At 54.6% G+C, this 17,224-nt stretch overlaps 1 protein-coding gene across 9 annotated transcripts in view; it reads right to left on the bottom strand.

Moving 5' to 3' along the window:
* Window positions 1-245: 245 nt before the first annotated feature.
* Window positions 246-17,224, bottom strand: part of TANC2 (tetratricopeptide repeat, ankyrin repeat and coiled-coil containing 2) — a 379,564-nt gene continuing 362,585 nt past the window's right edge. For 7 of the 9 annotated variants that reach the window (XM_055131292.1, XM_055131294.1, XM_055131295.1 and 4 more), the window contains 7 exons: window positions 15,544-15,719; window positions 14,436-14,568; window positions 13,853-13,882; window positions 12,942-13,033; window positions 11,032-11,178; window positions 8,556-8,656; window positions 246-7,312 (listed from right to left, as the gene is read on the bottom strand). In XM_055131292.1, coding sequence (XP_054987267.1) covers window positions 5,344-7,312; window positions 8,556-8,656; window positions 11,032-11,178; window positions 12,942-13,033; window positions 13,853-13,882; window positions 14,436-14,568; window positions 15,544-15,719 — 2,648 coding nt within the window. In that variant the 3' untranslated portion in view covers window positions 246-5,343. The remainder of the gene's footprint in view (window positions 7,313-8,555; window positions 8,657-11,031; window positions 11,179-12,941; window positions 13,034-13,852; window positions 13,883-14,435; window positions 14,569-15,543; window positions 15,720-17,224) is intronic. The other 2 variants (XM_055131293.1, XM_055131298.1) reach the window with 1 other exon arrangement.

The following is a 17,224-nucleotide window of genomic DNA, read 5'->3' as shown; positions in this document are numbered from 1 at the left end:
TCCCTCCCCTCTGCTCAGCCTTGGGTTTGGAGCAGTACCTGGGCAGGGTGTGGCTTCTGCTGGCCTTCCCCAGTAGGCCCTGAACAGGCTCTTGCTAAAAGGGCTAAGCTGCCCTGAGCCCAGCCGCATGGAGGGGCTCTGTGCCCGCTTTCCCCCGGGGGACTCAGTGCTCCCCTGTCCCCTGCCCCTGAGGTGCAGCCCCCCAGGGGAGGAGCTGATACTGAAGGAGAGAGCACAAGGCCATGTTTTTCCAAGTGTTACCCATTTATAAATAAGTACATTTGCTTTCATACATACAGTTCATTGTACAGATGGTGATCTGTATACATGGGCAGGAAAATGCATTCATTTAACTGTTCACATCTATCTCACACAGCTCACATGTACAGACAATAAAACTGCTCAAGCAAGTACAGCGAAGGTAAATGTCTTTTCCTTATACACAGGGGCTAGGTGCCTCTGCGGGGTGTGGGCCATCCCCACCGCACGAGTTCACGACTGTGTGGTGTTCAGTATATCAGGAGAGAGAACAAACATGCATTGGAGAATATACTGTACAGAGAGAGTCCTTTACATCTGAGTATAGAAAACCTAAAGGAAAACTAAGTGCATTAAAGCTTTTTCCAGCAAGTGTCTTGAAAGGACAGCAAAGAGGAGGAAGAATCAAAATCATATTAGTACAAATCACTCTTTAATTGTGGACTGTACATGTCTGTACTAATTAAAATCATCTTGGATTTGGAGAAGACAGGACAAGAGACGGATGCGGGGTGAGATGGAACGGCGGCCCGGCCCCCAAGGCCGGCACCTGTGGAGCCCGGCCAGGAACCTGCCCCTTTGGGCAGGAAGCAGCCAGAGGGAAAACCTGAACAGAAAACAAACCCGAACAGGATGTGCAACTTATGGGAACGCTGAGAGGACGTGGGAGTGAAGTCGGGATCTGGACCAGCGCTTCTCTTTCCAGTTAGTTGGTATGCAATAAGGCAGGTACATTCAAGTACTGAATTCTCCAGAACTCTGTCTGGTCCCGGGGACCAAAAGGATTGAGCTGAGTCCCTCTGACCGGATGTTCTGCTTGGTGACTCGCTAAAGAGAAACCCAGCCAACAAGTGCTACAGAATACAAAGCGGCGAGGCCCCTTCCTTTCCAGAGTATTTTGCCTGAATAAATGAGTGGGGGGCTGGCCTGCATCTAGGTGCACCCAGCTGAAGCTGGACAGGTCAGCTGAAGTGTGGCGAGCACAGAATCAGCAGGAGGAAATGGGAGGAGATGGGTGAGGAGACATGAGAGTAACACTTGATTTTTGGTGTCCAATTACGCATTCATTTGGTACCAACTTTTCAAAGCTCTGACTGTGGCCATCAAGCGGCCACACGCATCTCGGGTGCGTCAGCTGCTGGGAGGCAATGGACCCCGAAATGCAGGTTACCAACACTTCAGCCCTTGAGTGGTCTGTTACAAAAGGAGTTGATAAGAGACCCAGTGATTATTCAAGTAGCTCTGCACAGTGGCTCCGCCAGCCAGCCCCGTTGTGCTGTGTCCAGGCCCCCAGCTCGCCACCTCTTCTTGGAAGCAGCCAGAGCTGAGTTCAAGGCATTGCATGGTGAAGGTTTCCATGACACATCTTTGTAGGTAGCTCTTACCCCTAAGCCCTTGGTTCATTGTTGTTGGTCATGGTGGATGGTGAGTCTGGAACTCCTAAGAGGAAAGGGAGGAGGAGCCCCACCTCCCCGTGCTCCTGCGGCAGGGCGGCGGGCCGGGCCTCTGCGGACTGGCTTCTCCAGTAGGCGGCCCACGGACACTGGCGGGGCAGGGGGGCTGGGAGCGGGGCAGGCGCGTCCTACCAGCTGGGGGGAGCCTGTCCCATCGCGTGGCAAAGGTTCAGTGAGCAACTGGTTTTGTCCAAGGCGTTTCTGCAGTAGAAAAATAACTATCTTTGAATTGGACCGCCCCACGGGGACTCCCCCGGAGCCGGAGGGGGCCAGAGGGGAGCCTTGGGGAAGACAAGGGTCTTTTGCATCTCCATCCACCACGGAGCTGGGCGCTGCAGCCCGCCTTCTCCAGCCCCGATGTGGCTGAAGGTCCAAAGGGAGTGTTCAAAGAGCTGATCTGGCCGCAGTTGGCACGGATGTGTGACGACCCCTTTCCAGGCCTCTGTTCCCACCGCCCGCACCCTCTGAGCCCCGGGACAGCTGGCGGCCATTCTTTGCTCCCGGACTAGCCTGGTGCAGAGCCACAGCGACACCTAGTGGTAATGTACAGGGAAGCAAGGTGACGTCCACGTGACCCACAGCATGGTGACTAAAATCTAAGGAAAATACTTATGGATATTAAATTAGATACGGATTAATTTTTTTTTCTATTGGGTACATCTCTGGAATATAAAAATACCAATATTTAGAGAGGGGTTCATAAACTACTGTACAATATAAGGACCGAGAATAACTTTCTCTAAACTGTTCTGTTTACAATAATTTAGGAAAAGTGTTGAGTAATCCAGGCATAACTCAATTAGCAAACTTGTGTTTCTGGACAACTACCTGGGGTACTGTACATGATTCTAATTAGTGGAATTTTCCTGAGCCTTCGGTTTAAGTTAAACACATCTAAAAAGAGGGCGCCTGGGAGGGGCACAGGCCTGCGCTCTGCCGACCGGGGCCAGGAGGAGCGCACGGGCGCCTGCGCCCAGACAAGATACAACAGCAGATACAAAATGGTCTCCATTTTGTCCATGCCAAATTCTCACGTTACACAGGTTTTCCCTTTACTTTGTAAATAAACATTAATTCTTAAATTGTTAATGTGTGCCTTACTGATCCAGTAAATAAAGTAACCATGTCTCAGGAGTCCCTAAGAAAACTGCTGGAAAAGCACTTTAAAATCACTGCAAATATTTTTTTGTATTTAAAAATTCTCAATCTGCTTGATGCTTATATACAAGGAATTTTTTTTTTCTTTGTGCTATAAATGTTGTGATCCACTGCTTGATTTCTTTTTCCTTTTCCTTGAAAAATACACTAAGACAGGTGTGGTTTTTCTACTTTCTAACGAAGACATCACTCACAGTTACACAGCCAGCACTTCTCAGGGTTACGGACCCAAACAGTCAGGTACACCCAGAACGGACGTGATGTGATGGAAACCACTAGTGCAAGGAAGGTGTACAACTGGTGAGAAACCTGGACGCAGACGTCTGTCGCCACTGTCTCCACCTCAGGGGGATGGGGTTGGGGACGTGGAGCGAGGCCCGCCCCACCCCCTTCCCGTGAGGCCAGACATGGACTCGGCCAGTGCTGGGGGTGGAGGCGGGCAGGGGCTCTCTGAGATACAATCCTAAGACCACCTATGACCACCCATGGCAGTGAAGGAGCAGAACAGGACACGGGCAGCCTGCTTCAAGGGAACCTCTCCTGCTCCGTCGGGTTCAGCGGGCATTTCTCGTCCAAAGGAAGTGGAGCCCGGTAGGGAAAGTCACTTCCTCTTACAATAGCTGCAAAAATTACTTAGACTGTTGGTCCCCGAGTAAGGGTGTAAAGGGTGTTCCCTTAACTCTACAGCAGAGGACAGCCTGGGAAAGTGGCACCGGTGAGGTTTGTGAAGTGAGTGCAAGTGTGTGTGGGGGTGGGGGGGGAGAAGCAGGGGTCTTTTTCTACTAGACACTGAGAAGTGTTTCAGCAGCTCCCATGAGGCAGATGCAGTGCCCACGTGGACTGAACCCTGGACAAAGAGCGGGTGGGTCGGGCGACAGGCATCTGCCGGGGAGAGAGGGGGGAGGAGGGGAGGGGAGCCAGGATGCTGATGCCAGTCTAGGTTCGGGCCCAGAGAGACAGTGCTGGCCCGGGCAGGCCGGGGGTGGCGGGCCCTCTGCTGGCGGAACTTACGTGAGTGGAGAGAAGTTGCCCACCTCCGCTCTGGAGACTGTGACCACAGGTACTGGCGTCAGAAATGGCCCTTCCCGAGCGCTTTACCAGCAAGAGCAGGAGGGCTCAGAGGTCAGCTCTCAAGGCTCAGGGGTAACGGCTGACGGGCTGCTGTGCCTCTGCCCCAGGCCGGGCCAAGGTGCTGGTTGCAGTGTTCTTGGCGTCCGTCCCAGGCTGGCCTCTGCCACTCACCGGTCAGGCCTGCCCCGGACCACCGGGCATGGCCGACACGTGGTGAGAGACCAGAGGGGGGCGTCCTTTCCATCCTGCGCTCCCACTGAGGCTCAAAGGGGTCTTCTCCCAAGGTACTCTGTAGCGCCTGGTTGTCAAGTATCAACAACCCCCCCCCCCCCCGCCCCAAGAAGACACAGTTCCTGTCAGGACACAACGGAGCAAAGGCACACGAGATGGGATGAGACCATACCCGGCACAGAACGCACGCGGGGCGACAGGAGCCATTTCCACCCCACCACCTGCGCTTCCGAAGAGGGCCCCAAGGGTTCCTAGGGCCGCTGCCACAGGGGGTCGGAACAGGAGATCTCTCTGAGACAAGGCTTTTCTACAAAGCTTTTTCTCTGAGAACCCAGGGGAGAAGTCTTTTTTTTCTGCCCTATGATACAGCTATCTGAACACCAGTAACTTTTTCACAGGTAACCGTTGACTGAAAACCTAAAAAAATAATTCTCAGTGAATTATTAAAAACCAAACCAAACCATGATGCTCATCCAATTCCCTTAGCTGACTGAGCTACTTAAAGGGCTAGTTGTTTTCTAAATGCAGCTTGGAAAGTCAATGCAGTGACCTTTCAATAGTGACTTTTTTTTCTTTCAACCGAGCAGACTGATTTCTTCTCTCTCTCCTTGAGGCTTCTACCCTTACAGGCAAACCGCTAATAACCGACTGAACATTCTAGACCTACGACTGCGGGGAGCTGGCAGTCCAGGGCAGGAGACCATGGCACAAGAATGCACTGGGGTGGTTGTCTAGGTAACAGTGGGCGAGAAGGCAGAGGCAAGGGGGCACTGCACTCTTTCTAAAGTTCCTAGAAGAAAACGGTTAAGAACACCTTGTTGTTGTAAAAAGAAGAAGACATTTACAAAACGAGAACATCAGTGAAAGCGATTGTCTCCTGGCAGAAGCGGGCCAGTGTGTCTGAGCTCCCTGGGTACAAGCACACGGCACGACAATCTCCTCGTTGGCGTCGGAGGGGAAGGGAGAGCATGTGGCTGGGGCACAGACGAGAGAAACTGAAGTCCGGGCTCACTGGAGGCCGCTGCATGCAAAGGATTTCAGCGTGTGGGCTGCCACCTCTGAACACCACACAGAAACTACATGAGAAATTAAGCCAGAGAACTACCTCGGATGTGGAAACCAAGCCTGAAAATGTGCAGTGAAAACATGGGGGTCTCACTCCAACAAATGCTCAAACATTAGACTCCACAAACGGTCTCTTTGGTTTGATTGGGGAGGTCTGCCCTTGTCGTGAGTCCCGGGACAGCTGCCTGTACAGGTTGTCCTGGTAGGCCTGGGCCACAGGCAGGGTCCGGGCCACCTTCACGTCGGGGTAGGAGGCAGCCTGGCTGACTCGCTCCAGGAGGTCTCCCCGGGACCCGTTAGCCAGCATCCCGTGGGGGCTGTAGTAGTCGTCCTCCAGCAAGTGACCATTCTGCGCGTTGTTGGTTTTGTTGTAAAAGGCAATGTTGCTGATGGAGGAGGGCGGGCTGAAGGACTCGGGCTGCGGCAGGCTGCCTGGAGAGGTGGGGCTGAGCACGGTGTCCACCGAGGACACGGCCCAGGTCCGGTTCTGCTGGTGGAGGTGGGGGTACTGCTGGGTCCGGGCTGTTTTATCTATGATCCCCATGAATGGTGTGGTCCTGGATCGGGTGGGCTCGCTGGGGTAGCCTCCCTGCGTGGGAGACACTGGGGACAGCTCGTCACATGACCGGTCGTAGGCCGGTTTCAGCGGGATCTCCATTTGCTGGATGGAGGACGACGGCCGGAAGGTGGGCGTCAGGTTGGAGGCGGACGAGATGCTATTGCTGGACGGAGAGAAGCGGAGGCCGACGCTCTGGGAGTGCAGCAGAGGCCTGGGCGTGGGCGGGTGGGGTTTGATCTCGCTCGGGTTGACGCTGATAGGCCTTCGGATTAAATGGGACACTTCCGGGGAGCCCAGCTGGTTGGAGGAACGCTCCAGGTCCAGTTTCGAGTGACAGACTGGGTAGTAAGACGCCGACTGGCTGCGCCCGATCTGCGGGGTCTGGCTGTATCGCATGCCGCCGCGGTAGGCCGAGGAAGGCCGCTGTGGAAGGTCTTCTTTGGTCAACCCTCCATGCTGGCAGATGGCGCCCGCGCTCAGGCTGGCCTGCACATGCTGCACGGGCCGCCCGTCCCCGACTATCCCCCCGATGGAGCCTTGATACACCAGTCGGCTCTGGCTGGCTCCGATGTCTCCTTGTGAAGACTGGTACTTACTGGCCATGGGGTGGGCGACTTGGCCGTAGGCGCCCGTGGACATGACAGTGCTGGAGTGAACCGCCGAGCTGGGCTGGTTGCTTCTCACGATCTGGGCCTTGGCCGGCTGCAGCCTGAGGCCCGGCTGGGGAATGGCCACAGGGAGCTGAGGCATCTGGTAGGGCCTCTGGGCCATTTTGGACAGCGGAGATTTCGGCCGGCCAGGAAGCTGGCTGACGTTTGCTTCTGGCTGATAGCGCACGGGTGAGCCCGACTGGGACCTGTACACGCTCATGCTCTCGGCGGGAGGGCTGGCCCGGTACTGCGGGCCTCTGCGGAGAGGGGACGGGGGCGGGCTCGGGTAGTCTTTGCTCGGCCCCCCCACGGGCGGGGGGCTAAAGCGGTAGGATGCAGCCTGGTGGGCGGGGGAGGTGTGTGGGGGGCTGGGCCTGTAGTGAGAGTTCTGGTGAGTAGGGGAGAGAGCCGGCGAGGGGGACTGGTAGCCCTGTCTGGTGGGAGACCCGACGGAGCTACTGGACCTGAAGTCAAACACCTGGTGGGAGCCGAGGGGTGAGCCAGAGATGTAGGCCGCGTCCCGGTGGGCGGGCGAGGACGGGGGGCTCTGGATGATCGGGAGCCCCTGACTGGGCCGCGCCTCCGTCTGCAGGCCGATGGACACATTCTCCACATCCTGCTCCAGGTACTCCTCCTCAAATATATCTTGCACCGCGTAGATGTCCTCGCTCGGGGGTTCTGGTTCCGGCTCCTCGGGCAGCTCCTGTGGAGGCTGCGAGGGCGGCGGGGGCGGGGGCGGCGGGGCCGGGGGCTGCTGCGTCTGCCTGCACTCCTCCTCCACCCGCAGCAGGAGCCTCTGGATCTCGCGGTTGTTTGGACAGAGCTTGATGGCCTCGTTCAGGTCCTCTAAGGCTGCTGCGAACTGTCTGTTGGGCAAAACGGAAACAGAGTACAGGCCGTTAATTCGGAATCAAGCCTGTTTCGGGGAACTGTGGGGACAGCCAGGCGAGCCTGGGGGGTTTCCGGCTTTGTTCGGCTTGGAAGGAAGGACACAGGTAGGATGCCATTCTAGAAGAATCCAGAATGATGCCCTAGCTCCTCAGTCTCTCTCTTCCTCCAGCCTCAGGGTTGGAGGGCCCTGAGGAGGAGGGGCAGGCCCCGGGGGTTGTCCTCTCCAGGGTCACTCTCAGTGCCTGGAGAACAGGATCTGTAGTATGTAAATACCTCACTGTCCAGCAGAGTTATTTTCTGTGTGTTCTTTACATTCTGGCAATAAATTCCAAGCCTACTCCCAGCTGGGCGGGAACCCGGGCCTCCGCCCCCCACCTCGCCTCAGCAGCGCTGCCCCTCCACTGCCATGTCCAGTGGAACCGGTGTCAGGCTGGCTGATGATCCATGAAGATGGCCCAAGGTGTCTGGGTGAGTCCCTCGCTCTCACAGTGCTCAGAAAAGGGGAGACCCAGGGGGAAAGGGAACCGGGGAGGTGAGCTTCTGCTAGGAGCTCTGTCGTCACCCGGGCTAGGGTCACTGCCACTGTCCTTTCTAGACCTGACCTTCATCTCCTGGACCACCTGCCTCCAGGATGGTGAGCCCGGGCAGCCCTTGCGCATGTAGTATTGAGGGGGACAGGGTGTGGGCAGGAGGCCCCCAAACCGAGCTACCCATAGGCTGCTCACTGGGTCTTTCTGGAGACTTTCCTGCCCCTCAGTCAAACCACCACAAAAGATGAGGGAGGGAGTTTCTCTTGGGCCCCTTGTATTGTGGCAGCAGCACCCCGTCTCCCTGGGTGTGTGGGTGACGGTGGGGGTTGGGGTGGGGAGGAAGTTTGATGCCACCAGACCTCAGGAGCACCCCCTAAGGAAGACTAATTTGGGGGGGTGTCCGTGACTGCCCCCCACTTCCCTCTAACAAGGCCTGGGCAGTGCGTAGCTGGGGCGATTCCTTCTCCGGCTGCGGCTCTCTTATCGGGAGGCTGGACAGTGGCTGAGGGCTCTGGGAAGAGGCAGCCAAGCGCCACCGAGAGGCGCTCCCCCGCCACAGGAAAAGGCGCCGCGTGTCCAGAGCCTGCAGTCTCTGCCATTTTCCTCAGGCGCCTGCAGAGCTCCAGGGACACTCAGCTGCCTGGGCCAGACTTCAGGCCCGAGACCCCCAGGTCCCCGCTCCCCTCACCTGCTGCTGCGCTTCGCCCTCGCTCTCGCGTAGTGAGCCTCGTACGATCTCGGCTTCAGCTCCAGGGCCTTCGTTGCAAACTCCTCGGCCATTCCGAAATCCTGGCATTACAACAGGCATGCATGTGAGTGACAGGAGAGAGACGGCGAGTAGGTAAGCTGGCAATGAAACAGATCAGCTGCACATTTCTCTGACGTTTGTGGGCGGGAGCACCTAGGGTTCTTACCAAGTTCCTTGTGCCCTGGCTCAGGGATTTATCTGCCCACGAGGATGTATCTAGATATTTAACCACACCTGGTCTCTGCACTCAGAGTCACTCCTGGCAGGGCTGGGAATCAAACCCAGGTTGGCTGCATGCAAGGCCTTAACCTCCGTACTTTCTCTCCGGCAAAAGAATGAAACCTCTTTTCACGTTTGCTCTTTCTGCTTCTCTAACCAACTTCTCTCAAACCCGGAAGACAAAGCCCAGTGCAGCGATGCTGCTGCGGCTGGAAGTGAGCCCCGTGGCACCCACTCAGAGGCAACAGACACAAATTCTCTGGCCTCCTCCTGCCTGTGCTCGGCTTCTCCTGGGATTCAGATCCGGGTTTGGACCTGGCGGGCCCTGCGGCAGGAAGGGCTGCCTGACCATGGGGCGCACGGGGAGCAGGCAGGCGGGCACACTTGGGTCAGTTCTTGTGGCCCGTCCTGTCTCCTCGGCGCGGGGCACTTTCTCCTCCACATCCGCGTCACGGTCCACACACGGGTCCTGGCCCCCGGCAGTTTCCTTTCTGTTTCCCAGAGGCCTGCTGGCCTGGGCCTTCGCTCAACTCACTCTTTACTTTGGAAAAAAAAAAATAATCGAAAACCACAAGCATGGCCCTGACCAGGAGTGGGTTCTAAGCTGTCACCTCATCCCTTGGACCCTTGAGAGTCCTGGAAGAACCTGGTCTCCTCCATCGGCATTCTGAGCACCCTGGGGAGCGGGCCAGGGCCCCCAAGCGACAGTCTGCAGGACCCTGAGCCCTAAGCTGAAGGGAAGTTCTGCTCCTCCTGAGTGCCAGCGCTCCCGCTGCAGCCCCTGCTCTGGGACGCATATGGCAGAAAACGACACCCTGGGCAGAACCTGGGCTGGGCAGGGAATGGTTAAAAAAAAAAAAATGAATGGGCGTGTCTTTCTCCTGTAGGGACAGATTTCTGTCATGCACAGGAGGTGACAGGGAGCCGCCTGAGCAAGCGCGGGTCTGGGGAGAAAGCCCTCCACTCAAGTCGCTGGCTTCTCCCTACCCACGGTCACCTTTTCCCTCAAACTCTTTCTCGGAACAGTCATCATTTCTGGAAAGAGGAGGCAGTTTTTAAGACGCTTCCTGGAAGCCAGCAGGCTCACAGCAGTCCAAGAGCTGGTGCAATAGTCTTGGACACATTTTATTTCCACGAGACTCTTACTGCCGTGCCCCACACGCTCCCCCTCTCTTCTGCATTCTGGGCTGCACCACTTGTAGGGCTGCGACCGTCCCGAGCCCACCAGGCTGTTTAGCCTGTGACTGAAGGCTGGACACACGCACCATCCCTACACATCTCTCGTCACTTCTGTACCGCTGAGATTTCCATTGCTCACTGGTCTTTCTGGGGCGGGTCAGGGAGGGCTTGGCAGGGCCCCCCACCTCGCTAACTAGACGTGCAGTTTAATGCCAGAGCCGGATGGTGTGGTGCTGCTCAGGCCCTGCAGTGGTGGGGGTGACTTGGGCCATCCTGGCGGTGTGGAGGGGCCTCTAGGGCCCCTGGTTGGGCCCTAACCACTTCACTATCTCCCGGCCCAGCACTGATGATTCTCCGTACTGGACCCTCACGTGGTGGCTGCCAGGGGTCCGGAGTCTCAGCTGTCCCAGCATCTCAGCGGGTGCTCTCCTTGGCGGGTATTCTGCATGCCAAGAGGGCAGAGGCTGAGGGCAGCAGAGACCATCTCTGCAAGGCACCCAGGAAGGACCAAGGGACCCGTGGAAGGGACAAGGAGTGAGAAAGTGCAACAGGAAGGGGCCTGGTGTGCTGGAATAGGGCGGCGAGGAAAGAACTTTCAGTCCAAGACCAGCCTTAGAGGTTGCGCCCTGACGCGCAGGGTCCTGCTTCTTCCCAGCCCTTCTTAGTATGACTGAAGCACTTGGGAGAAGGACCCTGAGGTTGTGAAAGAGCAGCCGGGATGCCAGTGCCCCACTCACGCACTCCCGGGCTGAGGAGGAGGTATTCCGAGCACGTTCAGCGTGAATTAGGAAAAACCCAGAAGCTGTCAAGTACCCGCAGCGCTGCCTTTTTCATGGTTGGAGAGACGGTTTTAACTTTTAAGACTTGATTTTCAAATTGCGACTGTCAGTGCTCTGTGAAGGACAACCAAGTTCCAAACGGGGCAGTGACAGATTTGGGGGCCTGACAAGAGCCAGTGAGTCACGCGAACTGCCACCTTCGAGGACTGTGGAGGGGAGGCGAGAGGAGCAGGACTTACGTTCATTTTCCTTCGGCAGCGAGAGAGGTTGAGGAGGAGAGACACCTTTAGCTCCCGGAAGGTTTTCAAGTCCTCGCCAAACCCTTCTCTCGGGAACTTCTTCAGAGCGTACTGGTAGCGCTGGGCGGCCTCCTTCACTTTCCCTTTCTAAGGGGAGCACAAGACGGCAAATCACACCGCTGGTCCCCGGATGGAGCCAGTCTCTCCACTCCCCGTCTCCCTTTGCTCCTCAGCACTACTAAGGCTCCTCCCCACCAGCCTAGACGTTGGGTCTTGGCCCATGGTGGTGGGGGCAACAGGGTACAAATAGGCCCCCCACTTTCTCAACTCGATTCCCAAAGCACGACTCTGGCTCTCTTCAGAGGAGCTTTTTATTGCCTTGGTGCATCTCCCTGTGACATCCCGTTTTCCAGTCCCAGCACTCCAAAATTAGCACTGGCATTTTACTTAATTATTATTAGTACTGTTTTTTGGGCCACACCTGGCAGTACTCAGGGCTTACCTCTGGCTCTGAGCTCCGGGATCACTCCCGGCAAGCTCAGGGAACCACACGGGGTGCCAGGGATCGAACCCAGGTCAACCATGTGCAAAGTGAGTGTGCTACCCTACCTACTGTACTATCACGCCAGCCCCTGGTATACTTCCGAGTCATGTGTGGGGAGCTGTTTCTCATCTGGTGCTCCATCATGCCCGGGAGGGCACACTCTTCCTCATGTCTGAACTACAACAGTCTGGCAGAGGCTTCCCTCGCTCATGCCACAAAAATAATAGGAATCAGCTTTCCCAGATTTTGCGAAAGGCGTGGGGGAGGGTGGCAGCAGAGAGGTGAAGTTTGGAATCTGTGACGCGGTCTGCGCAGGACGCAGCCCTTCCGTGACTAAGCTGAATGCCTGGTCACAGGAGCTCGGGAGATCCCTCCCATTCCTGGGGCAGTGGGAGACAATGCTGACTTTCTCTTTTACCTCCTTACTAGGGGAGCTATTCGGAGTCTCTTCAGAGAGAATTCTGCGTGTGGACAGCTGATTTGGCTCCTCTCGGCAGGAGGCAGAGGCGGCTCAGCCTTGGGGGCGGCGCCATTCTCAGATCCTTACACAGGACACCGCATGCAGGAGGCCCTTTCTGGGGATGCTGTTTGGGATCACAGTGGGTTCAGGACTCCTTTCTAGAAGCCCGAGAGTAGGCGACTCATTCAGGAGGTACCTGGGACTCCGGACAGGAAGGGAAAGCGGTGCACTTCATCATAACCATTTCCTCCTCTCTGGGCTCTGGGAGGGCTTGGTGCCACCTGCGGGTGCCACCGGAGTCACCTTAGGGAGATGATTCCGTGAATCTTAACGTATGGGGTAATGGATACGGAATCTCCTCTGTAGGCCACGGGAGTCTGTGCTGGGGACGAGCTTCAGCTTGAACTGTGAGCACAAAAAGACTCCCTCCTCCTTTTTGGTTGTTGCTATTTAGGGTGTGACTTCAAGAATACCTTGTAATTGCTCTCTGACTCATAAACGCTTCCTTATCTTACTCGGGGATGCAGATAAGTGACTACTATAATAGTTTTTAAGTCCATGTACATAGATTTGAACACTGAGCTCAAGGCCTTGTTCCTACAGACTAGAAGCATCTGCATTACAGATCCCTTGGTGTCCCTGGAGCTTCCAGGTCCCACTTGGCAGATCCCACTGGGGATCGTGTCTCTGCCTGTTACCAGCTGCCGGCACATGGAGGCTGCTCTTGTTCTCCTGCTGGGAAGGCAACCCCAGGCACCTTCAGCCAGTGAACCCGTCTCTGAGGGGTGGAATTTTCCCTCTGCCTAGAGAGCGAGGATAAGAATCGCCTGGATTCTGGTAGATTCCACCTGTAGAGAGCAGCCAGCGGTCATGTTTGGAGGAGAGTCGGCTCCTTGCTTCCCTCACCTTATAAAACATGTCCCCCTCCTCCATCAGCTTGCTCAACAGGATGATCATGATGTCTGGCTTGGAGGTGGCCATCGCCCATGTGGCTGGACCTGTAGTGTACAGGATGCATGATGGGTAAAGAACTCATACAATGTAAGGGTGGTAGGAAGCTAGGTGAAAAAAAAACACATCCTGGGGGAATTTCTGCTGAGAGAACAACTTGCTCCACAACAATTTCCTGGGAGTATCTTATATGACTCCCTCTGCAAGGAAGCTGCACTGGATTTGTTTTCACCTTAAAATAAGAATCTGGAGACTGTGCGGGTCTGCAGGCTGACCACAGGGGGGCAGCAGAGCCTGGCTTCTGTAGTGTGCAGGCACCGGCCGACTCGAGTTATTTGCAGGAAGAAAATTGGAAGAAAAGGTTTATATTGGATGTCACAGATTTATTATTTTTTTTTAAAATCCAAAGGGGGGGTCATATTTTAGGAACTGGGGCTCAAAACTCCCAGTTGCTCAGTCTCTTAATTTTGAAATAAGTACTTTGCAGAGGGGCAATGCTTTGGAAACAGGCTCCCTTCATTTGCAAGGATCGAACAGGACTCCCTGGGATTAACTTGGAACCGGGAGCACAGTTCGAATGAAGCAAGCCAGTGTTAAGAAGACTACTTTACCCACGAATGGAAAGAGCAGGTTACACGGGTTAGTTTACAGATGCCTGGATTATTTCACAACTGAGCTTTTCAGGGTTAGTCATTAAAAGTTCAAGTTATTCTCTACAACAGTTATTTAAAAAAAATCTTCTTTTAAGGTGAAGTAAATTAAAAGATTAGAGGTGTGGGGAACTCATGCAGGCTGAATCAAAGAGGAGAACGCAAAGCTGACCGCGCCATCAGACCACGCCTGATGCTGACAGCGGTGAGATATACCTCGTGGGCGACTCGGTAACGTCTGACAACCTTCAAAGAAAGGAGAAAACAAAAAGTTGTAGGAGAGGAAAAAAAAATGGATGAAGGTGAAAAAAAAAAAAAAGAAGAAGGAAAAAGCAGCAGTGAGAGGCAGCAGCAAAAAAGCCAGCACATCAGCCAACCCTGGTCTAGGTCTCTGGGCCGGGGAGCGGATGGGGCGGCAGCAGCAGGGGCCGGAGAGTGAGAAGCACATACAGAGCAAGGGAAAGCAAAGGCTCATGGCAGTGCAGGGATCCAGGATGCTCACGGGGCAGGGCTGGTACGGAGGCATCAGCACCAGGATGTGCCTGGTCAGAGCAGCCTCCTGGCTACGGCTACGGGGGCATGGCGGTCACCAGGTGGTCCTGAGGATGGGGGGGAACTGCAGACCGTGGCTCAGATGGTCTTTTATCTGGGCCAAGAGCCTTTCGGTTTGGATGGAGAAGAACTGGGCCAGGACAGAGTGGGAACTACATACACTCATACCAAACACACAGGGCCGCCAGACCACGGGGCCAGTCCGGCCCCTGGGCACAGATGGCCAGCACCTCTTCCTTTCTCCTACCTATCTTGGCGCCTTTCTTCAGAAGAGTGACAACAACGGAAGTGTTCCGGCACCCCACTGCGCGATCCAAAGGACGCATTCCACTGTAGTCAACATGTTCTATCATGGCCCCGTGATCCACCAGGAACTGGACCTAGGACATGGATGAAGAAGAATACTTTAGCACAAGTGCAGTGGCTGGGTACTTGGGACAAGAGACTTCGGCTAACCTGAATTCAACTGCTGGTTTGAGCCAGGCTGGGTTCTCTTATGGGGACATGAGGCCAGACATATATTCTTTTTTTTTTTTTAACTGTTTTTTTTTTTTCTTTTTGGGTCACACCCAGCGATGCTCAGGGGTTACTCCTGGCTTTGCACTCAGGAATTACTCCTGGCAGTGCTTGGAGGACCATATGGGATGCTGAGGATCGAACCTGGGTCGGCCGCGTGCAAGGCAAACACCCTACCCGCTGTGCTATCACTCAAGCCCTCAGACATATATTCTTGATCTTTTTGTGTTTTGCCCTCCAGCCAGTACAGATCCAGGAATTTTTTTTTTTTTTTTGCTTTTTGGGTCACACCTGGCATTGCACAGGGGTTCCTCCTGGCTCTGCACTCAGGAATTACTCCTGCCGGTGCTCGGGGGACCATATGGGATGCTGGGAATTGAACCCGGGTCAGCCGCATGCAAAGCAAACGCCCTACCCACTGTACTATCTCTCCAGTCCACAGATCCAGGAACTTTTAACAGCAATCATCAACACATACTTGCCCTCAGCCCTAGATAACATTATGCACAGAGACTTCATATATCTCTGCACATATGTATGTGATCTATGACATAGACATTAGTGTCTAAGATCACAAAGAGCCTTCCTTAACCCCCTTTTCTGGGGGGGGGCATTTATTCCAAGTGGTGCTCAGGAGGCCTAAGGGCCCCTCCGGGTGATTCTCAGCCAACTGGGCTGTAGGTCCAATGCCAGGACCCGAGGATGTGGTACCTGGGCCATGCTGGCAGTCCTCAGGACTGGTGTTGGAGGAGCTACGTGGTGCTGACCGCATGTCAGGACCGGGTCTGAATTCCTGCCTTATCTCTCAAGCCCCCCTTTAGGAATTTAAAGGCACTTACCACCTCAGCATCACCATAGAAAGCCGCTAGATCCAGTGGTGTGCGGCCATTCTTGTCGGCATGGTCTGTCGCGGCGCCATTATCCACCAGGGAACGTACCACTGAGAGGTGACCCTTCAAACAAGCCCAGCTGAGGGCTGTCAACCCTTCTTTGTCCATTAGAGCAATGGAGGCACCTGCAAGAGCATGAAAAACACGGATTTGGGCAAAGAGGAATAGCAGGGCCGCCCAGAGCGGGAGGAGAAGTATTTAAGGCTGTACACAGCGACAAAACGCCGCCGCCTTGCTCCTGGCTATGGGCGCTATCGCAATGGGGCTGCTAAGCTGACCCTCCACGGTGTCAGGAGGAGATGGTCCGGCTGCTGCTTTTCCTTATCCTGAGGTTTTATTACTCTCCTGTGAAAATCCTCTACTTCGGGCCCGTGCAGGAACGCAGTCCCTCTAGAATCTCCAGCCTCCCCGTGGCTATGTGTCCCCTAAGAGGAAAGGTTCCCACTGCTCATGACTTGCCTCTTCTATGGGTCCTCGAGGACCCATCTCAAGTCCCCCTGCCTTCGAGAAGCTTCTCCCAGCTCACTGTCTCCTTGCCTTAAATGTGCTGATCACGGTCAGCTCCCTCACCAGGCTGTACACCCGTTACTGTGTGTGCACTCTGCTTGCGTGTGATCAGTTCTCAAGGAACACTTTCTGGAGTCTTAGCACAATATAAACTCCTTAGAGGATCTCATAAGATGGCACTTAAGTATCTGCTTATCACTGACGACAATGCCAGTGGGCTACTCTTTCCCTCCTGAGAAAGTGGGGAAAAGGCACTCACGTGAAGGGGACGAACCCGGGCCACAGAGGAAACCCAGAGTTAGTTTTCCCTCAACGTTTTTGTTTTGGCTGGTAAGACTCAAGCATACCTCACACACTGATTGGTAGTCAAGAGCTCAGATGCACAGACACGTGGCCCTTAGCTTACATGCTCTTGGGTGTAAAGAATCTGCTGTTTACTTGCTAGTTTTGAAGAGTACCCAGGACTGCGTCTTTCACAGAACTGGCAGCCCTAGTGACAGAATCAGAGACGAGCCTAATGGTACAAGGCCTAGTTTCCAGGCTGCCTCCTCAGCTGGACAGAATACAGACGTCAGAACAAGCTTCTGACCGGCCACAGTCAGGCTGAGGGGAAACCCAGATGTTACACAATGCCTTTGCGTCCCTGCAGGCTGGAGAGTTGGACATCTCAAAGCAGGAAGGTGGGCTGAAAGGTACCTTAGCTCTAAAACCCCATGCGAGTCATTTATGTGGTGGGTCATGTTTTCATAGCGGGTCATTTAAATATTGAGTTATCACTTCATTATAGCTGCAATGAGAACAGTGACTCTAATATGGAATAGATTTGAATATGGCCAGAATTAAGGGAATTTTCTCAGATGGCAGTGGATAAAGAAGGCTGTGGATGGAGATTACAGATGAAGTGATTTTTCAAAGACAAGGAAGGCTGGAATTTAAGAAATCAAAGAGGCGTATGAAACAACCCATATGTTCAATACCTTAGGAAATTCAATTTGTAATTCCTCTTTTCCCCACTTTGCTGTCAGATAATGAAATCATAGTCTCTCAAGTATGTATATAAAAACTCTGGAATACTGGCCAGAGTGATAGCACAGTGGATAGGGTGCTTGCCTTGGAAGTGGTA

Source organism: Sorex araneus, chromosome 3, assembly GCF_027595985.1.
Source record: "Sorex araneus isolate mSorAra2 chromosome 3, mSorAra2.pri, whole genome shotgun sequence".
Lineage (NCBI taxonomy): Eukaryota > Metazoa > Chordata > Mammalia > Eulipotyphla > Soricidae > Sorex > Sorex araneus.
Note: the sequence above shows the minus strand (reverse complement) of the source record. Positions and strands in the feature narration are given on the sequence as shown.